The 25,313-nt window shown below is 37.3% G+C and overlaps 1 protein-coding gene across 5 annotated transcripts in view; it reads right to left on the minus strand.

Moving 5' to 3' along the window:
- The window catches only part of SBF2 (SET binding factor 2), a 243,214-nt gene that overhangs the window by 143,996 nt on the left and 73,905 nt on the right, over nt 1-25,313 (minus strand). For all 5 annotated transcript variants that reach the window (XM_074918678.1, XM_074918681.1, XM_074918679.1 and 2 more), the window contains exon 3: nt 886-1,023. In XM_074918678.1, coding sequence (XP_074774779.1) covers nt 886-1,023 — 138 coding nt within the window. The remainder of the gene's footprint in view (nt 1-885; nt 1,024-25,313) is intronic.

Here is a 25,313-nt window from a genome sequence, read left to right on the forward strand (position 1 = left end):
TAAATAGGGTAACACTTCAACTCCAGTATTAAATAGAGTACAACTGGATAATTAAAAAGCATTTTTAAAAAATAATCAATAATGCTACAGTTCTTCACTAAGAGAGAAAAAAAATTACTTAGCCATCTATTTAATCTTAAGTAATTTTAACGTAGTTAATTCTAAGGTTTTACTCATTTTTTAATTTTCATGTGGGAAAGAAACATTCAATGTTTCATTTCAAAACATAACAATGACAGTCTGCAATTACAAATTGGATTAGGTTTTCCCTAGGTTCTAGCTTCTAAATATTCCAAGTATTATGTCATACCAGAGATTCTGTGAAGTACTTTACATCAAATGGGAAACAAAATGTCTATTTTTGAAAGACTGAGGTTGCCCAAAAATAATTAAATACATGTTTAAAACCAAACACTGCCAAGTAGCTGACACCCAAAATCTGACCTACCTAAAAACTGAAGAATTATTCTATCTTGCCATTTACACCCACATAAATCTTGCCAGTAACTGCACTTACAGAAATATGTATAGACATTACAGCATACTTGCACACATTTGTCCTGTGCTGGCCTGATAGAGTTGGCCAGCAGAGGGAGCAGAAGTTAAGAAACCTTTCTCCTAGAACAAAGATGAGAATTATTTATGCTGCCAAACACGGAAGTAAATGAAAGGAACACCATATTGGCTGTCCCATTTAAAAAAAAAAAAAAAAAAAAGAAAAAAGAGTGGAGAAAAAGAAATTTTATTAATAGTTTTTGGCTTACCTGTGCGCAAAAATAAACACATTTTTGTATGACAGAAAATACATCCTTACCACTATAACATCAATCTCTTGTTTCTAGACACCTTCTTGTGAACTTTTGTTATTTATTGTAAAGGTTTTACCTGCAGGTTAATCTCCGCTTCATAGAAAGTTAAGCAGGAACAGTAGTGCCTCTCTGAGTCTATATCGGTCAAAACCACCACAAAGAATGTTGGCTGTTTCCTCTCTTTCGAAAGCTGCCATCCACCAGGCTGGCAAAACTAATGAAAGAAAACAAAACAAACATACAGTTAAAGCAGTAATATCTTTTTTTTTTTTTTTTAAAGAAATACAAAAAATTTTTTTAAAAACCCCACCCAGAAATATATAACAGAACAATATAACTGAAATATAATCTGAATCAAGAAGCTAATTTCATTTAAAGACAACATATGTAGGGTTGCAAAATTTGGAGAAAATGGGGAAAACCCAATAGGTCTTGGTCACACTGATATCAGTCTAGCTCTAGAGATATCAGGGGAGATGTCATAAACTCTCCAAACTGCAGATGTGCTCCTTTGCAGTCAGTATTCAAGATAATCTTAGCGGGGTTTAACAGGCACCAACAGGAATATATTGACATGTTATGTATGTTTCACTCGGATAACAGGTGACAATTTGAAGCTTAAAATTTGTGTGTCTTGGAATGTCTCTACATTTTTAATTTCTCCACAATATATTTCATTTCTCCATTATTTTATCTAATCAGACAGATATTCTACCCACACCTACATGAAAAATTATTCAATATTTAGTCCTACAAAATAATATTTATAGAGCAGTATTTTTTATTCATTTATTAATCCCATAAACTTCCCTGTGAACATTTGAAACTTTATAAGAGGTCATACCGTAGCAGCAATATAAGTTTTGACACCCCTGTGAAAAATACATTCGTTTCATGACTTTGTAAGTCTTAAGGACAAACAAAATCACTTGCTTCTTGGACTTGAGGAGGCTGCAGTTCTATAAATACTTTATATGTACTTGGAATACTACATGTTTACAAGCTCCTGTAGCAATGAGCAGACTAAATATGTGCGATACTTAAAACATGTCAAATAAGCCTAAATCCTTCCAAGCATTTGTGCCTTCAAGTTGACCAGGGCCACAGCAGTGCAAGCCACCACAACCAAAGACTAATTCTGGCCTCAGAAGAGAAATGCATAAGCAGCATGAAAAAAAAGAGAACTACAGTTCAAAAGCAAAGGGCACACACACACACACACAAAATCACAAGTACATTAACAAAACTATAAACTTAGAATTTACATAAGACAAAGGTAATGATAGCTCCTGTATGTATTAGGAATTAAAATAATAATAATAATCCCCCAAACCCACTTCGAGAATTGTTGAACAATGCAGATACCAAAGGAACCACAGAGATAGGTCAGAATCTCACGTTTCCAGCTACTGCTTCTGTCCCCTGGACAGCTGCTGAAAACTGGAAGAGCATAAAGTTGTAAACAAACATTTACTACAGATTCATCTTTAGAACCTCTACAATAAAACCTGGGTAGTCTTAGGTGAACAGCAGTTAAAACTGTGCCTCCGATATACAGTTTATTTTATGATCCTGGGAAAATGTTCAAAACCAAAGTTTTCTCATGTTACATTCTTCAAATTCTAGATAGTCCACTTAACACTTCTGAGTCTGTATCCTTAGAAGTGCTAAGCACCCCCTCCTGCATCTGAGAAGAACTGTTCTGCACATCAAAAAGTGCTCTGAGAAAAGATATCCTAGTTATTCCAAGCTAAGCATCCAGTATTAGTCCATGATTTTGATAATACTGGCCTAATCTCCCTTTGTTTCTCATCCCCTGTCAGTTAATAATAAGAAGATACCACTATTAATCTTGCAGAACTGCTATAAAGATAATGTAAAATGGTCGGTATATACAAACATTGGAACAAAAGCACCATTAAAAAGTTTGACGATAAAATCATTACAGTTCTGTATGCATTGCAGAATTTAGGTGGTGTGTGATAAATGAAGCCTTGAATCCATAGCTCAAATAAGATAAAAACCCCCAAACTCTGAACAGCTATTTGTTCAATGAGTAGGAGTCAAAATGCAAAGCATGCAGTAAGATTCTGTTAATAAAGAAATCCCTTCTATGGTATACCGCTAAAACTGCATCATTGATAACAGGCAGGTCACATTAAGGTTGTTCATGCAGTCCTGGCTCTGACACTTCTTTAACTCCAAACGCTTGAGTTTACAATCTTAACACTCTTTCAGATCTGCCAAGTCTACCCGTTCTGACAGAAGATCCTCGCTGCTGCCACCACCCTTTAACTTTACAGATAACTTCCCATTTCACACCTGGAAGTAGCAATCTATCAGATTTTTGAGTGTCAGAAACTCCTGGACCATTCTGCATGCACCAAACACCGCCCTACCGAAGGCACAGAAGAGCTGGTATATCCAAATAATCCACAAACAATGGATTCTGCACCCAAATGACAAATACATGAGCTTGGCATATGTGGCTTATGCACAGCTGGCTTTCACACGATACACACAGAATTTACAGATTTTGAACTCTGGGGTATTGAAAAGTTCATTTTGAATAACCTTTCTGCATTTATTTTAAAATTAACCAAGTATAAAATAATTCTTTTTATTGTAATAAGCCATTATTAGCAGGTCTACCTCATAAAAAATTATGCAACATCTGCCCTATAAACTGGGAAATTCAAAGGGAAAAACAACACATAATTTTTAACTCTGAGAAGTGACTGCTGACCTGGGCAGGCTGCTCTCAATAGCAATTTCTTGATCTTATGCATGTCTAAACCCTCCTCGTGTCAGGGAGAATTTTTCCTTATTGCAAAATGACAATGTGTATAGCATATGCTTTCTAGGTTTAACTCTTTTACTAGAAAACAAAAGTTAGTGATTGTTAAGGAAAACAGCTGAAGTAGAGTACACCCACTGGTTACACAGAGAATCTGTGTTTTTAAATAAACTGGAAAGAGTTTGTAAATATAGAGATTGAGGATAAAGGCAACATGCTCCTCCAAGAAATTAAACAATGAATGATTCTCAGTTTCCTTAAAATAAGGTAATAAACATTAGTGTAATATTTGTAATGCAAACAACATTGAGAAGTACTTTCCAAACTAGTATAAATACAGGCTACTCTCCAGTATGACTACCAGCACAGTCTGGTCACTCAGTACAGGAAAATGTTTCCTTACCAAACCAGATGCTACACCAAAACAGACAAAAGCACGACTATGAATAAAATTCAACGATCATGTGCTTCTTAGTAAACAAGAAAAAAACCCAGAAGTTTAAAAACAAACACACTCCCATATTGTTTCACTTATTTGCCAGAATTCTTGGAACCCGAACATAGCTTCTATCAAAGACACTGAAAATCAGAAAGAATCAGATTGTCCAACTCGCTATTTATAAAAATACACCTCTCATGGTGGCAAGTGCTTCAAATCAACTCCACATTACAACTGATTGCCTTCTAAAATCTGGTGTAAGTATCAGAGGTTGCTCTGAAGAATATGTGTAACAGAGATCTTCTATTGCAGGTGTTGAAATGACACTGAAGCAAAGGACTTTCTCCTACTTAGTCCCACAAATGTTTTCAGACTAAACAAGAAACCAGACAGATTTAAAAATGGAAGGTGTCCCTACCCATGACAGGGGGGTTGGAACTATGTATCTTTAAGGGCCCCTTCCAATCCAAAACATTCTATGATGAAAAATGACGCATAGAGTTTTAAGTAGCTGGACTTGTTACCTTTACAAATTTGGTATACAGTCACCACAAGTCTTAAAGTCTAGATGTGATTAATGAATGTTTAAAAGTGACATTTGTTTCTTCTCATTTTTATAAACCAGAAACACCGTCTTTGCTTGATTCATAGATTTGTTCCTTCTTTTCCTACCTAGAGCCATTGTTGTAGTGCTACTCATTGCCTTGTCCTTCTCTAGTAAAATAAATAATTTGCATAAATCAGCATATACCCTAGATATGCTACGTATAACTCTGGCATCTAGAATCTCAGAATCATAGAATATTCTGAACTGGAAGGGACAAATATGGATCGAGTCCGACCCCTGACTCCACACAGGGAAACCTAAAGGTTAAACCATGTATTTAAGAGCATTGTCCAAATGCTTTGTGAACACCAGCAGGCCTGAGCCCTTGACCGCTTCCCTGGGGATGACTCTAAAGTCTGTTGAAAAATTGAAGAAAAATGTAAAAATAGTCATAATTTCTATTAAAGCACTGGAAGAATTAGGATGTAGAAAGGCTTACTGGATACTCTGAAAGTGAAGACTAAATACTGTTATTATACCGAACAGTAATTATATAGCGCTCAAGCTCTGAATTGAATGTTAGAACTTTGTCATTTACCTCTGGGCTCGTACCCCGAGCACAACCAAGTCCATATAACAAAAACCCCAACCAATATTCTAGCTGGGTCTGTGTAGCTACAGACAGGAAGACTGCTCTCTCTGCACTTTACATTGTTTTCTGTATCAAGGATCTGGTCAGTTTTCCATCAGAAATCCACTCTCTCCGATAGCAAAACCAATGTAGAAAGGGGAAAAAGCTTGTTCAGAAAGTTTATGACATGATACATTCTTTGCAAGTCATTAAAAGCATTGAAAGTGGTCTTTGAAGGAGTTTATACAGAACAGAAGACAAGGTCTGTGATATACCATTACAGAACTCCGCACTTAATTAAATAGTTATATTTAAAATATATTCTCACACTATATATTTTCTTCAAAATATATTTGTGCACTTGTTTCTCATTAAATAAAAACCACAGCTATCTGGATGCATGTAAAATAGAAAACATATGAACTATATTAATAAGACTTGAATTAAAAGATCCCAAAATTACTTCAGAATTTAAAATATCTTACACAGGTATCTGCCTTCCTTTCTAGTTTAACTCCTTCACCAAACATTTGATTCTCCCTTGGATCATTCAGAGCATAAAGTTTCATTTTATTAAGTCTGCTTCTGTAGGCTTTCTTTCACTTTTCAAATAATGGTGCTTTGTTTTTAACATCATCATCATCTTTTCTACAATTCTCCCTGAAAATAAAGGCCCATGTTCTGGACATTATGTGAAAGAAGTCTGTTCCATCTGGACTTGCATGACCTAGCACCAGCTGCTGAGTATTTCACCATTTCACCATTCATTTATGTATGGAATTTTGGCAAAGGGAATTTTCTTTTTCAGATGCATACCTCTACTTAAAACAAAACAATTACAATGCTCACTGGCATAATAAAAAAGCAATGTTATGAAGCTGTAAATCTGAGGAAATGCTTGGAGCTTTGGGGATATCTCTGAATGTAAACAGAATACAAAATACACACTGAATTTTATAACGTCTTCCTGCTTTCCAGTGTATTGTATCTAAGAAACTGCATATTTATACTTAGCCTAGTCTAAAATAAAACTAATGCACTTAAAATATACTCCAAATTATTTCCAGGTAAAAGCCTGCTTCAAGTCTTGTAAAATATTCTGACAATCAACTGTAAACAATTAAACTCACTCATAAAGAAAAAAATAGCTTTTAATGGTAAAAGAAATAGAAAGGCCTTTACTACCCTGGAGTGCACCGAAATCCAGAGCTGCCCAGGATGTACCTTAACACATTCACCTCGTGGCACCTGTGAGCCGCTGGAGCCCGGTGCCGGGATCTCCCCTGACGGTGGGCAACCCCCTGCCTACCTCTCCCGCCCCGTCCACTCAGAGGCTGGCAGGGTGCTGAAGCTGGAAAACAGCTTAAGAAGGCAAAGTTAATGCATTCATTTCAGACTTGCTAACCTATGACACCAGAGACAGAGGAAAGGCAAACGGAGTGTGAATGCGCAGTGTCCATTTGAAATCAGGGAACTGCTTTCTCCCCTTAGCAATCAGAAAACCACACTTAGGTGCCTCCACATGCTGGTGTTACTGGACACTACCTGTCTCTTAGTCTCTCACACCTGACATTGGTTGAAATACTTTGGGGAATCATATTAGAAGCAGCAGGAAGGCTGGTTGTGACCACAGGTGACATTACCATCCAAGAAGAATTACAGGTGAATAATCTTGCCCCTCCCTGCCTGGGACAGACTCCCATCATGTACTATGGCCATTTCTGCCTCAGTAGTCAGCTCCTCGGTCAAACATAAAAAGCATGTCAAAAAAAGACACGAAGAAACACTCCCCCTCAGAGAAAAGACCCTCAACCACATTCTTGGGCTTTCTAAGCCTGAAAGATGCCATTGGATCTCAATGGCACTAATCCTGCACAAGCAACAGACAAGGAATTATCTAATTGGAGCGACAGATTAAAGGGATCCTCAATAATCAGATGCTCAAGCTTCTTACAGAAGCCCTGCAGCAGAAGTCCAACAAAAGAAGAAAAGTTAGAATATTTGGGAACATCTCAATTGAAGTCAGCTAATTCATCCTCCAAAGTCCTAGAGACAGAGAAGCCTTTCATGGAAATTCATCAAGTACCAGGTTAAGCACCCTCAGATACTAGTAGATATATAAGCCTGGGTGTACAATTACACATGCACATGAAAAAAATTAGTTTCAAGTTCATTGCTTTTTTTTTAAAAAAAAAAACCTCGTAAGATTGTGTCATTTTAAACACCTTTCCACAATGAACTGCTGTGCTGAAAACACAGACGTGTAAAAAGCATTTCTACAAGGACTGTATTCCTGGTTTGTCTTCTGAAAAAATATTTGAACTGGCTTCTAGAAAGAAAACTACACCCACTGGGAAACCAGCTTCTTATTCTGCTTTCAGGACACTTAATATCTCCATCCCAGTGACTTATTAAAAAAAAAAGAAAATCTGCGAAATAACCTTCTGACTATTTCTGAACAAAACCAACTTAGACTACAGATGTGGTGATTCACAAATAAGTATTGTACGCTAATGCCTTTACTTCAGAAATGGTACAGGATTCATTATGACCTTCCGAAGGGGGTGGTCTTCTCAAAATGAACTTCCAACATCTCTATTCTAATCATGTTTAGTCAGAGAGCTAAATTAGTGGGCTTGTGCAAATAATTAATAGTCTGGACTTTTTATTCAGTTTTTTAAACCCCACTCCCTCCTCCTATTTTCAGACAAGTTCCCATCAAGATAATCTAATGGCAATTTAAAAATTCTAAGACCCTTGGATCCAGAATCTTTTTTTTACCACCACCCCCAACAAGACCCAACACACCCGCCATGCTCTGGGCTACCTCAGGCAAAAAGAGTAAGACAGCTGCGGACAGTAACCAGAAATTCTCAGACGTACATCAATACGTCAAACCAAGCAGGAATACGTTAGGTATCCGAAGCAGATAGTTTATGCCAGAGAATCTGTGTGTTAACATACATTTTAAACTTCATCAAAAAGTTAAAAAGTCATAAATATAAACTCAGGACTTGCAACTGAAATTCAGGAACACATAGTTTGCCTTCAAAATTTCTCTAGAAAAATTTACCAAGAAATGTTTGTTAGTCAGCAATAACTGCTGCCAATAACACCGTTGGTCAAAAGAACAATGAGAAGTCTGGATAACAAATATTCAACACGAAAGCAGAAAGCAATTTCAATGCCGCAACAAATTCAAGCAAGGCATGATTTTTGTAAATTATACTTCAATCCGAAGAATAGATGTCTACAGCAAATTAATTGTATGGTTATGAGACAAAAAAGACAGTATGGGTGGAAAATATCTGGTATTTAGAATATTCCTAAAGCAATACTGAAAGAAGAACACTAAAAAAGAAATTATTTATCTGTATTAAATGTTGGTGCTTTCAATTTCAGCATGAAGTGAATAAAGCTGAATCTTTGTCCCTCTTAACCTATTAAACAGTTTGTGCTCAGGAGTCGTCTCCAAAAAGCATTGTGACACTAAGACAACAGTTAATTTGGGTTTTTTTTCTATTTTTACTGACCAGTGTTTATACACTTGAGGAGACTGGTAGACATCTGAGGTATACAAGCCTAGAAAAACAGCTTCCATTTATAAACATAAATGAGCATTTTATATATATTTATCAGTCAAGCATGAAATATTAACCTTGCCTAATGCACTCTTTATTCTCTCCTTCTCTCTTCCTTGCCTTCTTTCTTTCTCTTTTGACAGTAGTAGCATTGTGTTACAACAGCAGCCATAAACTTTTTCAAGTCTTTAATGACTTCCCAAATCATTTTCTAGATAACGCTATAAACTATATTTCAGAAGATAAACAGCATATACAAGTATAATTACTGCACCGGTTGAATGTAAAAAAAAAAAAAAGTACAGCAGGGTAATTAACATGCATCACTCAACAATTACAACTGGCACATAATAAGTTATTTATATGATCATAAATTTTGATTTGACATTTTAATGCTTAAATATTCCTTCAGAGGAACTGGTCAATGTTATATAAAATACTGCTGTAATACACAGTCCTCATTATCTTATTTTTATAGCTTACACCTGAACAATCAGATATTAAACCACACTTAAAACCACATCCAGCCTTGCCACCATGTTTGAACATATATTCTGTTGCTCTCTAGCAATTGTAAAAAAAAGGGAAGCAGCCTTTTGTTAAGATTTTTGCATTCACGATCTTGTAACTCCTTAGAATCTGTCAGAAGGGTTCAAGTACATGGTAATACAGTGTATACTACAAAGAACACTGATCAGAATTGACAGAGGCCTAGCAACTAAACGGCCAGGGACTGTGGCAGCAAAAAGGGCTTAAGAGATTTAAAAGGGGTGCCAAAGCCTCAAGATGACAAAACACAGAACACAAGCCTTGAACATCCTACAATCGGCCACCCTGCCAGACGTGCAGCTGGAGCAGGCACTGCCACCAGCCGCCGCACTGCGCCTCGCGCTGCAGCCCCTCCTCACCCTCAAACTGACCACAAATGCAAGGGACAGGGATAACTGCAACAGTTCACTGCACCAAAACCTTTATTCACTCAGGAAAACTTAAAAATAAGCAAAAGAATTTCCAGAAAGGGTGGTATACTTCTGGTCTGTTCATTTTGGGCATTTAACTACTTCTTACATGCCTTGTGGTACTACCTCCCAGTTTAGGTCACAAACAATTTTCCCTTTTGCAGGTGTGAATTTCCACAAAGAAACAAAAGGGAAAGTACATACACATAGAAAATGAAATGTGGCTAAAAACAGCACAAAGAAACATGATCTCGTGAGTGAAAACCTACACTAGGACCTGAAATGAAAAAAATTTACCGGACTGCGATACAAATGTATGCCATGTACATGGCTGCTACTACTGAATTTTACATTTCCACAGCATTAATTAATAAAAATATGTAATGTGTTTCCTGTCAGCACTCCCCCAAGAACACAGTAAAATGTTGCACGAAAAGACAGCTGAACAGTTTGGTGCTTTCCATTAAGTTTCAGTTTCCTGTGCAGAAAAATGGGGTCAACAATATCATCCTCTCTTCCCACAAAACCGAGGCCTGTGTTATAACCAGTGGGCATTACTACTGGGCTACATTACAGGATGTCCTTAATGGGTGTGGTAAGAGTCTGTCTGGCAAAAGGTCCAGTATAAACAAAAAGGCTTTGTGCCACTGTGGATGCTTTCACGCGTGCTGTCGCATGCCAGTAAACAGCTGTTTTGATGAAGGGACTGTATTTCCTCCAGGTAGATTTGCAGAATGTAGCAGTTTCTGAACTAAGATAATAAGAGAAACTTGCAAAATGAAACTTCAGAGAAGTTTGGCATTGAGAAAGTTTGTACTTGTTAAGTTCCTATCAAATCATAGCAACCACTTTTCCTTCCTTTTGGCATTTCTCCGGTGTACTCCATGTTTGGAAGGCATCTTAAATTTGACTTTTGCATTATCACCAGAAGACTGCAACTTGTATGTTCTCCATTCTCCACTTTACAATAATTATAAGAGACCAAAATAGAGCATTAGTAGTTTTTATGGAGAGCATGCCTCTGTCATAAAATATTACTGGAATTAAAAAAAAGTAATTTAGAAAGGACAATGTGAGATCCTCTGATAAAATTCAACATTTTCAAACAGGCTACTTCAAGTAACTTTCATGCAAGAGAAAAGAACTGAGGAGCTCTTCATCAGTAAAGTTAATATTCCACAAGTTTTCCAAAATGAGGAAATCCCAGAGGCCTGGAAACTGCAGACATTGCTCCAGTGCTTTGAAAGGGTAAAAAGAATGTCCACGGGAAACTACAGACTAGTTCAGCACAACAGTCCACTCAGGTAAATTAATAAAAGATAAACTGAAGATACAAATAGAATCACAACTGCTATGTTTCTGTAGAAAACAAGCAATTAAAACAATTTTTAGGGGGTGGGGTAACAGAAATACAATGCAGCTAATAAATGCAACCACAACCACATGGTATACTTGGACTTCTTTCTTTTTTTCTTCTTAAAGATATCTGATTTGATGCTTTGTGACAATTATATTCTAAAAGTGCACTGGGTGACATTAGTCCAGCATATATTCCATGGATTAAAAGACCAGCTTGCTGACAGACAAGAAAACTGTTAGCAGAGACACACATCAGTGAAGCCACCTCTACTGAAGAAGCATTATCTAATTCCCCTCCCTCCGCCTCCCAGCTAAAAAGCCTCATCCTTTCCCATGTGTCATTACTGGGCACTCACAGAACTGCTAAGAAAATCACTTTAGAACATGGTGTAGACATTGCAGAAGAGAGTTTTCCAAATAAGACAAAAAAAGATGCCTGGGGCTGGAAAGCAAGTGTCATATCATGAGTTTAAAAGACCTCAGCTTTTTTAGTTTATTGCAGAGAGAGCTGAGAAGCACTTTATAGAGTAGCTATATATAGATAAGGTGTTTCCTAGTAAGAGGATTTCAGATATGTGTTCCGGATCCAGTGTATTACAAGATCCAGAAGTCATCATAAAAATTCAAACCTCAAAGTAAGAAAACTGGAACAGGTTATCGGGGTGTTAGGCTCCCCTCAGCTGCAGTCCCTCAAGTATTAAAACCGAACAACTTCTGCAAGGAAACATTCAGTCTATGTGTGTCAGCAAAAGTCAGCCCTGACTGGTGTGGGACCTGGAAATCTGTGTGTGAAACCTCTTGATCTTTCATTCTCAGGGCCTGAACATGCTCCTAACACTTCAAGCTCTACATTATATGATTATAATCAGACGTCATACTTCAGAGCTTCGACCATTCAAGCACAGAGATTCAGACAGAGTTTCCACCTAATTCCACCTACCTAATTGGACATCTGAGTTTCTGCAAGAGAGCCAGCGGCAGCAATCCAGCAGTTCGTGGGGCTGGCAGGTACTGCAGAGAAGTCTGGCTGGCCTGCCTTGCCTATGTGACTACAAATCAGTGGTGCTAATTAACAGAATCCCCTCAGACTAAATAAACTGATGTATTGCATATGGTCTTCTCTGTAAAGCCAGAAAAAGAAAAAAGTTTTAAAAAATAAACTGACATGTTTTAAAAAGAAAGTAAAATTTATTGTTTATGAGCAACGTACTCAAAATATTGTATCATATCATAAAATTTGGTTCTTGGAAAGTACTGAGTAGAATTGGATATGAAGGAATAAATATTTTTCAAGTGGGTTGGTAGGGATTAGATAATTCTGTCTTGGCTTTATAACATAATACAAAATAATCAGTCAGACTCAATACTTGTAAAATATTTTACTGCTTAAAAATGACAGTTATTCGTAATTAAAACAATGCAACGTTAAGAGGACTGAAAAACGTAAGCTCTTAACTTTACTGTTCAAAAAAACCACACACTTCCCCCTCCATCCCCCGACAGGTAACAAATGCAGAAAAAATATCCCCTATAAGCACACTTGCACATTCCAACTGCACACAAGTGTCCTCTGCAGTGACAGCATACCCAGAAAAGGCCTGCTCTTACGTTTTTTGCTGGTGGAATAATGCCAGCCTCTTGTATCCAAAGGCACCTGGGCTGCCCTTACAGTCCCTTGAAGTTGTACATCGTTGAACATCATCAGTTACAGCTTATCTCAAAATGCAGGAAGCAGAAACAGAAACCACATCTTTTTCATGTAAACCACAGAGGAGATGGGGAAAATGTATGATTGTTATTATCATTATACATATGTTAAACTGTTATCAAATAATTACTACACAATAGAAGCAGCTATTGAATAGTAGGAATTAAGTTGTCAAAATCATGTTTTCATTGGAAACATTAAATAACTAACAAGTTTATTTCCTAGAATTAATCGAATGTTAGCGGTACTCCTGTATGTAAAAATAGAAACACTAGTCAACCATGGGGGGTTCCCTTCTACTGTCCCATAAGCATACAGAGGAAATAGAAATATTTCAAAGCATCTGTAATGTCTTACATACTTTGAATAAAATAAAGAGCCAAAACACTTAACAGTACTGAATTTTGTTCCAAATTATACCCAAGAGGAAGCCATCTGCAGGAAAAATAAAAAGTAAAACAAAACCAAAAAAAAAAACACCAAAAAAACAAAAACAAACAAAAAACCCAACCCCAGCACACACTTGACTTGGACATCACTTGTGCAATACAGCTATCCAAGAGGACAGCATGTTCTTTTAAAAGAATGACTACTTATTCTTTCATGATACAGGCAATAAAAAAATCACCTGAAAACTTTTGGGCTTTTTTAACCATTCTGAACTACTGAAACACTGAACTACTTTTGGTTCTTTTATTTTCCTCCTCATCTAACATAAAATATTACTATATTGGCAAAAGCCATCTCTACAAGACTGTGAAACTGTTTGAAGTTACCCACAAGCAAGCAAATCACTGCTGCTACCGTCCAGATTGAAAGGAGACTGAAACCTAAGGTCTACAATGCATTAGTAGTTCAGCACTGACACCTACACGGCCATGAAAGTTCGAAGCCTCTGCTTTAGGCAACAGAACACGACAGGTAACATTTCAATAGAGCAGTAACAACATATGGTTTACTATGCACTCACAGTAAAACTTAAATACCATCTATCAGGAAGATGTTCATAAAATGCTACTTCAAGACACAACCTATGTCGGTAAGATGAGGACTATGTCGTAAGTGCTGAAGAGTACACCTGAGACATGATGATCTTATCTGAGCAGCAAGGACTGCAAAGCTGCCTGCAAATATATCAGCATATTCATCATCTCGTCTCAGGAGTAATGATACAAGATGAGCAGAAATACCCTACTGCACGCAGCATTTCCTGACGCATCAATGTTTCCTACATTCCTAAGTCTCCAAAATATGAAACAGATCATACTAAAGAAAAATAATATGAAAAATATTTTCTGTAAACTCCAAACAAATTAAGTGAAAATTTGAAAATAACTATGCGGCACTGGACAAACATTAGAAGAATAATAGATGAGCTTTGACAATGTGTGTATGGGTTACATTAAAAACAACTGAAAAACAAGCAAAAAAAAACCCCTTTCAACAGTTGCATGCCAGGAAACATGTGTTGACCCACGACATTTGAACAGCTAACGATACTGTCCTACACTCAACAGAAGAAAAGCATTTTTTCAGAGTATTTGCGAATTCAAGGACCCTTTAAAACATTACAGAAATTTTCTGCTATTTCCATATTTGCTAGTCAACACCATGCAATTTAAGAAACAATTTATTTTTCTTACAAAAAAGGGTAACAGGCAGTAGATGCTGCCTAATGGTTTTGGCCCACACAGATGAATTCAGATTGGACTGCCAAAATGATTTTTCAGTTAGGCACAGATTTGTACCAAAATAGAAACCAATGGATTACTCTTCCAGAAATACTATCTCCCCACCCCCCTAGATTTTCAGAATAATAACTATGTCCTTAAAAACTTGAGCCTCAGCAACTTGAAAACACTAGCTGTGTAGAGACCAAGTTATTAACACAGGCTTACACATTTTTGCAAGTAGTCAGAATTTTACTGTACTTTATTTCATAAACTACATTTCACGCAGAACAAAAAGAACTCCCCATGTAAAGCCAGAACTACCTTCTAATTTCTTTTTAACTGAACTCAAATCTTTAATACATGAACATAAAAGTCTGAAAGTCCGATGTCCTAATGAACTTCAACTTTTGCAGAATTTTGCCTAGGGCTAGGAAATACATGTATTTAAAAAAGAACCAGCTCCTCTTAGCTTTATTGTGGGGAAAAAAAAAAAAAAAAAAAAAAAAAAATCACACTAGCACTGCTGAAAGACTGAAGCTTATATTTTTCAGAGATAGTCTATACTGAAATATCAAAAAGCTATAGTACGTATATACTGAAAAGGTCATCCAGATGACACTAGTTAATGACTTTTTAAAAATATTTAACCTGGATCCAAACAACTTATATGCAAGAATTCTTCTAGGTTCATGTATAAAGAAGTTCTCATCAAGTCCAGCAAAGGGAAATGCAAAGTCCTGCACCTGGGGAGGAATTTCTCAGAAGAAAACTATACAAGTACATTGACTTATTTGTTACAGTGCAGTGAATTTTAATGACCTGGTTTAACTTTCTGTCCCTCTGCAAATATGGAAAGCGATCCATTACAGCAAACATGGATAGGCTGACATGCAGGCCTACTGAAAATGTCTGAGGCCTTCTCCAAGCAATTATCTCAAACTACAAAATATCAACATTTTAAACCCTCTTCTCATAACTTAACCTCTCATAGCTAAAACCTAAACATTTGCATTACCATGGAACAACTGACGTATTTTAAAAACATTCCTCCACATATCCATTAAAAAAAAAAGTTATAAAATAAACAAGTGGATGCAAGAGAAAAGTGACTTAAGCAGCTCAGCAGTACATACGGGAAAGAAAAACATACCACAATACCAGGTCAAAATTAAGCAAGGGAATGGAAAGAACAGTTCTGTCAGGATCTAGACAATGTTATCTAAAACTATAGGTTATGAGAGGGGTCATGGACTGGTGTTCTTCATTCGTAAACCACAGCTAAACAGTACCTCCGAGCTGCCATCAAATGTCCGCACGTAACGGCAAAGCTGTCAAACAGCCCCCTCCACACTGCCAGTAACAGAATGACATCCCCATGCCCTCAAATCACCAATTCTATCATTTTATGATTCAAAACCAGTGAGATAACCACACTAGGGAAGGGTCAACAAAGATGTCATTTATTTCATTATTGTTAAGCCAAAAGAAATTAGCAAAAAAATACACAGAGATATCAGCACTTCAGAGTAAGAACTGGATAAATAAACAAGTTTCCAGACTGAGTGGCAGACCAAAACTTGAATCATTATCCACAAAACCTATTTCAGTTGGTCTTCCCTCACCAGCATCCAGGAAAATGCAATTTTCTGCCATAGCTGACCACCTACTCTTCCTGTTACCCAGTGACTCGCATCTCTTTGACCCATTCTTCACTTACCTCTGACTAATCTTGCTTTATCGTATACCATTTCCTTACAACATCTAATAAATGTCCTTCTTTTACATTCTATTGATAACTACATACTTTGTGATACCACACTGTTTGATCACTATACTGAGGAACTAAAGCACTATAATTTTAACTGGTTTTTAAATATCCTGCTGAGCAACTGTTTTTTCCTTGCTCCAACGACATCAGCTCCTTTGCAGAACCTCTTATTGGGTTTTCTCTTAAACAGCAATATCAAGATTTTAAAAACTAGACCAAGAATTTACCTTCTCCTTACACAAACTTTACCTCCCCCTCACTACTATTCTTTAGTTTTTTTATTATTTAACCACACACTTAAAAATAACATATTTTTTTGATGCAGGTATTCATTTTCTTCCACACTTCACCAAATCAATACAATGAAAATCCTTCATGTGTGCCTTAAACCTTCTCATCTCTGAGCTGTCCACCTGTGAAATGTTTTGGTTAAAATAAGACTTCTGGACATGATTTTACTTAATTTTTGCAGCCGTACTTACTTCTAAATCCTCAGTTTATTCAATCAGCATATACTTCAACTAATTGCTACCAACATCAGTGCAATAAATCCTAAAATCCAATCTGTTAGTAGTGAAGTACGAGATGCAATGCTACTGAAGCACTGGGATCCATGCTTACCCAAGCCTTTGAACCCACTGCAGTTATGGACAGTTGCATCAGACAATTTCATTTAGGACTGTCCAAAGATCTTTCACCTTAATCCAAACTTCACAGTTTAACAGAGTCCTGCTATTTCTTTGTGCGGCCATTTGTACAGCTAAAGAACTCTCTCTGCACTGTCTTCAGCAATCCAATTCACCTCGACTTTCAGCAGTGTCACTCTGAAGGTGTCCCATTCATGAAGAGTAACACACCCTTTCTGAAACTTTCCCTCCATTCAGGAAATTTCAAAACTATTTTAAAGCTGGATACAATGCACTTCAACACAGGAAAGCTGCTGAAGCAATGCAGACAGAATGTCATTTAGATAGAAGTTTGAAGAAAACAAAGTGGGTAACACTCCTACATTTGTGTGGACAGATCTTTAGTGCTTACAGTGGGCAGACCTCAGTTTTATGTCTCACCAGAAACTGCCCATTCCAAAAAATATTCCCCCCAAACCACAGAGAGACAGCAATGCTGTAACCATGATTTGATCCTGAGAGAATGGAATGCTTTTCTCTGTACCACTGTTTTGCTGATTAGGGATACCAATTAAACTCAGACACCAGAGTGAAAGGAGCAGGTGTATTTTACTAGAAATAACTAAATAGAACAGAAGAATACAGAAAACACGCAGTAAGACAAGACAATAGTGCACTCAAACAAATGGGAAAACACAGGGTAATGCATCAAATCCTGACTGCCTGAGAGAGAGGGAACAGCGATGAAGACAGATCCCTCAGCACCCGCTGCCAGCCCCGGTTCCACGAGGGTTGGCAGAGCCTTCCCCGGCAAGTGGGAAATCCTGCGCGGTGCCTCCGCCCGTACCTGAGGCTCCAGAGTCGCTGTGAGCGGGTCCCCCCTTCTATACCCCCAAATCAGCAAGCCAGAAGAGCTGGCACCTTGGTTTGGAGCGGAAATACCTGGTTTCAGTCTCACATTAGATTCCCCCGGAGCCTGGCCAGGGCTCAGGGGAGAAGCTCAGGGAGTTTCCCTGCTCATCTGATGGGATTCTGCGCGAGGTCTCCCATCAGGTCTGGGGACAGAGACCTGCCTTGTGACTCTGTTGTTCTATTCACATACAAAGGAAGGGAAGGATACATTGCAGATAGCTACATCCTCCGCGCATATTTCATTAATGCCTACAGAGTTAACAGTTTCGGCTCAGGGCCTCTTGCTCAGGCTTCAACACTTGCCCCTTTTACATCAGAATAGGTGGTTGGTTATAACTTATAACTAATACCTGTTAGCACAATATACAGAATTCATCTACAGGTCAACTCTGGCTTAGGCCTACTGTCCAAGCCTTAGCGCTTCAACCACCACGAATGATAGATGATGTTTCTTTGCTCATATTGAGTATACTACCCTGAAGACTCTGAAACACAAACAATTCCTAGATATAATTCCTGTCTTGTAAAAATGAAACTGGTAGGCTGCAGGAAAAAAATCTCAGACCTTGTCTCAGAAACAAAAGTAATTCATGATTGTTTTCCTAAACATGAAATCATAGCAATAAGGAACACACAGCATTACATATTTTAGCTCTTTAGTTGTCTATCATAACACAGATTTTCCTACACACAACATTAATAACAAAATTATGTACAATTTAACTGATGGAACTCAACTGCCTAACACTGCCCACTTCTGCAAACCCATCTTCATAAAACTGGCACCACAATATGTTATTTGCTGGTCTCTTGCCTGAAGCACTGACCCCACCCTCTAACCGTAATAATAGTGATTACAATTTCTGGAATGATACGATGGGATTTGAACAATCTGGGCATTCTTCCACTTCTGTGGTGACTGTGCATTTTGTAAGGTGCAGTTTTGCTTAGCTAAATGCATTAAGACATATTTTTAAGAACACTTGTTTAATATTCTTGAATTAAATAACTCGGATCTTCAACAACATCTTTAATTTCAGTTGGTGAAGACTCTTCCTTACTTCTCTGACTTACTCAGTAGCAAAAACATAATAAAACAACAAAGGAACCCCCCCAACACTAAGAATGTGGCATATTCTATCAGGTGTGTTCATAATTACCAGTGCAATGTCAGCAGATGTCTTACAATATACACGAGAAAAAGCACAGTTGGTCTTTCTCCAAACCAGAATGCATACATTTTCGCATGATTTAATGTAAATCCCCAGACACAATGATGTTCAATAGCATGTTAGCCAATAGATGTGGCTACAATTAAAACTAGGGTTATTCTTCCTATCTTACTAATCTTTAGGTCCACTTGCTCCCCATAATTATAATTCTACTGTCTGTTTTCTCTTTTTGTCTCCAACTGCTCAACAACAGCTGCAAAGACAGCTTATGCAGTGAATTAAGCTCTGCTTGCATGGTAAAGTAAAAAGTACAGCACAGAACAACAATCAAGAACAGTGTCTTGCTTATAGCAAAAGAAGAGCAAATTGCACAAGTAACTACTTTGGTTTTCAGAAGACTTAAAGTAGCATGAAACAAAAAAGTTGATAATCTTTACACTGACTGTTACTCTTAGGAGTTTCTAAAGGTTTACATTCGGTTCGCCATAAAATAGAGACTACATAGCTGAGAAACACAATTATTTCTAAAACTGTACATAATTTGTTACTCTGAGTTATACATGCCTTAAAGTGTCCATCTATGAAAGATAGCTTGTCACTCAACAGTTTGAAACACAAGTTACTAGAAGGAAAAGAAATACTACAAACACAAAGCCTGATCATATCCTTTTTTTCCATAAACCCTATGACTTGCTAGCAGCTGTACAATTACCAGATAGATTTCATGAGGGAAATGCAGATTTAATAATGCACTTTCAGTGATTTAATGCCAATATTCTTGGGAGTAAAAAGTTATAAATATTCAAGTAACATTAAATGCATTTTCAAGATGCATTTAAAAAGTTGCACCCTATTTTCAGCTTAACATTTTCACTAACCAACTTTTCATCTAAAGTGTCATCCACCTACTGTACTATTTAAATGCAACAATTGTTTTCAATTGCTTCAATGACTTGCACTTTTTAAAAACTGTTACAGAATCATAAAACTTTTTTTTTTTTTTTTACACTTTAAAACTATTGTTCAAAACATGTCTAAGGAGACAAGATGATACTCAACTACATACTTTGCATCTTTCAGCACATTACAAAGCTGTCCAAAAGTAGAGAATTATTTTAAATCCAGTATTTCCACACTGATTTGGAAACTGTTCCAAACTCCAGAAAGTAGGGTATAAACTGATGCTACTGCTTCCCAGTAGTAGAAAGCTGAGAGCGGGAAATTACTCATCTCCCTGAACAACTGACTACAGCCACTTTCTAGTTTACTAGAAGCATTTTATGGAAATGAGGAAACTCAGATGGAATATAAAGATGACTTCACAATTCCTTCTTGCACAGCAAACCAATTTTACTAGTTAATTCATCACCCGTACACGTGTCACCTGTAAGCAAGCAAAAGGAACTTCATAAAAGTGATGGAATAGGGAAAAGCTGTGCATATCATCTGTTAAAAGAAATGAGATGAGCTGGATAGACTGACAGCATAACGCACAGTGAGCTTCCTATACATCAGTGAAGTTCCTACTGACAGTTGACATGGATTTTAGACAACTCTGCTGAGGCAGAACCATGCTGATGTGCAGCCCAGACCATGGAAGGATACATTTCATTTACAACCTACATAAGGAAACTAAGACTGCTATGAGAGCAAAGAGCTAACTGGCCACTCTCTCTTATGACACAACACACAATCAGCATTAGAAAGAAAAACAAAAGGTAAAAAAAAAAAAAAAAAAATCCAAACATTTCATAACAAGCCTCACTAAAAGCATTTGTGAGCTAACTGTAAAATAAGGAAGATAAAATGCATAATTCTGTATTTGACATTGTTGAATTTTAAAGGTGATTTCTTAAATCTAGTGTTAAGCATGCAAATGGTCCAAAGAACATTCATTGCTTCTAAGAGAGGGAGAGAACATCTGCAATGGGCAGGCAACTATAAGCATAAAGAAATCAAAGGAAGTGTTTGTATGGTAAAACGACACACGTGTTTGATGAGTCACACAGCTGGCCAATTGCTGCCTTAGGAACTGGCGTACGACCCTGTATCTCTGCCGCTGATCCGTGTGATGGTGAAAAGCCACTTCCTACAGGTATTCCCTGATCGCTACAGCTGGACACCCCACTCACACGGCAAGACTTTCAGAAATGCTGAGCAGACACACTTCTGAAAAAAATTTAATTTGGCAGGAAACTCAGCAATATTACTAGTATGAAAAAATTGGGAAGTAGGTATTTAAGTTTTGGCAAAGTTGCTTCAGACTTAAAATTGTCAAATCTTAATAAAACGTGATGTTGTGCTATGAGCCTTGAATACAGCAGCTCTAAGGAACTGCCTGTGTGTCAGGGAACAATCATTTACAGCAAAGAAAGTGACTTTAGACCCTTCCACAATGACTTTCAACACATTAGAGGCTGCAGTAGGAGATGACGACCTTGATTTATCTAGGATCTTGAGTGATCTTACTTGGTTTTGATCTAAGATATTTAATACTTCAGAGTACTGAATTAAAATTTATTCTAATCAATAAAAAGTTAAGACTTATCTTAGAAAAAGTTAATACTTGTCTTAGAAAAAAAAAAAATCACAAACAAAAATCCACGTAAAAACCCCTTCTAAAGAGAGAACTGCAGGACAGTGATGGCAACCATTCCTAGAACAAGGTTATAGCATCAGTCATGCCTCAAACCCCTCTTTGTACAGTAATACAATGCAAATAGATTCTCCTCCTCTCTTGATACAGAAACTTTACATATCCATAGAACTGTGAGGAAAAACATACGGAAACATGACCAAAAGAAATGGACGGTGTTGATGCCCGCTTGGGGTTCTATGCAAAATAAAAATAAAAATTCTAAAATTTTTTTTTTAAGTTCACTTCATTGTGACAGCTCAAGAGTTTAAATACTTTAAGGATACCAGAGCAACACCAGAGAGAATTTGTACCACATGGACTCAGTCATCAACCCAGAACCGCATCATTCTATGGGCATCCTCCTCTTTGAACCAATTTAAGGGCCTAAACAGGTTTGGAGATCTTCTCCTTCAACACAGTGTGGAAATTAAAATTAAATTAGAAAGAAAATCCACTGAGCGGCTGTGCACTGTTGAGGGAGTTCTGTCTCTACATTAACATACTGTAACAAAAATCTCAGGTGGGTTTTCTTTTTTGACAAGGCTAACCAAAGACAACTTTTAGAGAACATTGTATAATGTGAATGGGGGACTCAGGAAAAAGCTCCAGAAACCTTACAGTCTTCCTTATAAAACATTTGGAACTGGCAGAAAAAGTTCTTTTCTTGAACTTATTCTTTAGATTCCCGGTCCACAGATGTTTTGCAACAAGCTGTTGACAATATTCAAGTTCCTGCTGACACCAAAGAATTTGAAGTTTGAAAAACACCAAAATGTTGTCAGGGCTCTTCAGAACATTTACTTTCAATCTAAAGTTTTATCCTCTTCTTTAGCCAGAAAACAAGCCAAAGCATGTCTTCAACCAACCAACTCTAATCTCAAATATGGCCACATGATCATTTTGTGAGGCTTCCATTTGCATCATAATTATCAAAACAAGTAATTACTAAAGTAATATCTGCATCCCACTCATATCCTTAACATAAACTGTTTCTTTTTAATTGTAGTCAAGTAAATACACTTACCATATCGTTATCATCCTGAAGGTTCAAATGATTGGTTCTATATGAAATTATGTAGGCAAACAGGTCTGCCTTTGTGACACAGCACAAAGGTTCCAACACAATTTTAGTCTACTGTATCAGCAGACAGATGCATAGACAGGACAACAACTTCTAAAACATGAAGCACAGAAAAATCTCAGCTAGGCATTAGCTTGAATTCATTTTAATCAATGAAAAAATTTCATTTTTCAGACAGAGCAGATCAAGAAAAACTTAGTGCAAACTTCTTGGAATACAGCACAAAGAAATATATATATGAATAAAGACGGAGCCACATGCCAGTAATGAGTCAATAACGTAACGCCAAAATTGTGGAGAACTCTGAAGTTTTGTAATGCTCAGCATTCAAAAAATACAGAGTAATTTACACAAAAAAGTTACATAATTTGCAATTTATGAGTTTAAATACAAAAGAGGGGATTCATAAAGTTTGAAAGGAAAGACATTTTTAGCTGGCAAGTCCTTTTTACAGGCTAAACATTTTATTTATCTTGCTTATGAGACCTCTTTCAGATAAATACATTTGTTAACCATTATTGTGGAGAAAATAAGGCAACAGTAAGATAGCATGTTTGTATTCTTTTAAAACAAATCGTACATATTAATAGACTCATCAATATTTTATGATTTTCAAATTCCACTCCCATTAAGAAGCAGCTTATTTTGATAAATCAGTTGATTCCAACTAACTTGGCAACGTCTTTTAGATTAGAACTTTTTGTCGTGAGGAACTTCAATGAATTAGTGCGCATTTTCTGCAAACAGAGTGAGCACATTACGAAATCCCAAGACACAATACGAAGTATAAAACAATTCTTAAAATTAGAATGTAGACTAAGAAATGCCAAAATTAGAACATGAACCAATACCTATGAGAAAACTGATTTGTTCGCTGCTTGAAAACACAATACTTCAAATTCCATTCAAAATCCTGAAAACCCATAAACGCTTACACTAATCTTCACAATGAATTTGGAGTTTCTCCATGAAGAAAATCAGCCAACCAGATGTGAATTCAATTGAGTACGTTCCTTTCTAAGCCCAGAAACAAAGCAAAAAAAATCCCCCACAACTTCCTTCAACTCTACTCAAAGACTCGAGTTTTCTGTTTTCTACTCAGACAGGTTACAAACCAGTAACAAAAACTGTTATGGACCAATAACCCTGAACAACACACACACTGCCATTTGGGAAGAACTTTTACACTATCTCCAGGGTGGAACTTACTAATTTCAGCTCAAGAGTGACCATGGCTCCCCCAATTCTAGAAACGTTGCCTGAGTCTGAGCCCTGCAAGGTGACTATTGTGGGAACAGTCTCCCAGGGATTAAGCTCCTATCTGCAGCTAACAAACCCAGTGAGACTCCAGCTGACAATGCAGAAACCATTCAAATAATTTCTGCACTGCATTCACCACTGCTCCACATCTTGACTTGCTGTGCACAGACTTCTCAGCATATTCTAGGCAAAATCAGCCCCAGGCCAGTATCACTTCCCCTCCACACAGCCAGAAAAGGGTAGTACTGTTTTCCTAAAGCAGGCTAACATAGAAACTGTAAAGTAATGTCCTCACAGAACTGTACCAAGGCCATAGTTATTCTGAAACTCAAATGCTCAAAACATGGACAGGTCTGTGTATGGAGCTGGATGTCCCATGTCAGAGTGGCTGTGGAGCCCAGAAAAGGATTTTTACTTTGCCATTTTGTTTGTTCCAAGCCCCTAGCCCAAATGACTAAACACAAACAAGGTAAGAGAGCAAGAATCACCTGTGCTTTCCTAGGAAGCACAGCACAGGTCTTGCCATAGTAAAGAAATTTGTATGCAGATAGAGAGACACGTATCTTTTTGAGAAATCTTAGGTAGCATTATTTTTATTGAATATAAATCTGGTTTTAACAGTTGTGTTTTTAATTACTATAAGAAACTGTCCAAACATCCCTACTTCCTCTTCTACTATTTTTTTCCCCTCTTGCAAAAAGCGTGGCATATGGAGCCTTCCATATTATGTGAATTACACCCTTTTGCACTTGTCCTAAATCGCTTTCCTTCCGGCAGACGCAACAATTCTATTCCTAAAGAAAACGCCCTATTACTTACCAGCAATCACTGAAAGCTCCACAGAGCAGCAGCTGTGGGTTCATCATCTAAGCAATGAAGTGCAGATAGAACACAAAGAGAAAGAGTCTCAGCTTCTCAGAATCTAGCTAGTCTAACTGCATTTACAGTAACCAGAATTAGAATCAATTCTGTTGAGAAGAAAGTGTAAGCAGGACAAAACCTCTGAAGATGCAAATCTGGCTCCTTTAACACATTTGGTTTATGGAATGCAGAATAAAAGTGGCATGCCTTCTTTTTCAGGTCCCCAGCACAGTTCAAATCTACAATTTCACTACAGACCACACTTCCATTACTCAAATTACAATTCTGGAAAGCCATCTACCTTTAGCGATGCAAATAGCTTAGTGTAGCACTAGAGCTGACAACAGGATCCATGGTGGCCCAGCAAGCACTTAGGTAAGTCTCCGAGCAATCCCTAGTATCTGGAGTCCCAAACAGCAAGTGACCCCAGGAACAAACGCTCTCCCTGTCTCAACTCCAATCTCTGTTACACAACAGAGATTGCAGACTGGC

This window comes from Athene noctua, chromosome 14, assembly GCF_965140245.1.
Source record: "Athene noctua chromosome 14, bAthNoc1.hap1.1, whole genome shotgun sequence".
Lineage (NCBI taxonomy): Eukaryota > Metazoa > Chordata > Aves > Strigiformes > Strigidae > Athene > Athene noctua.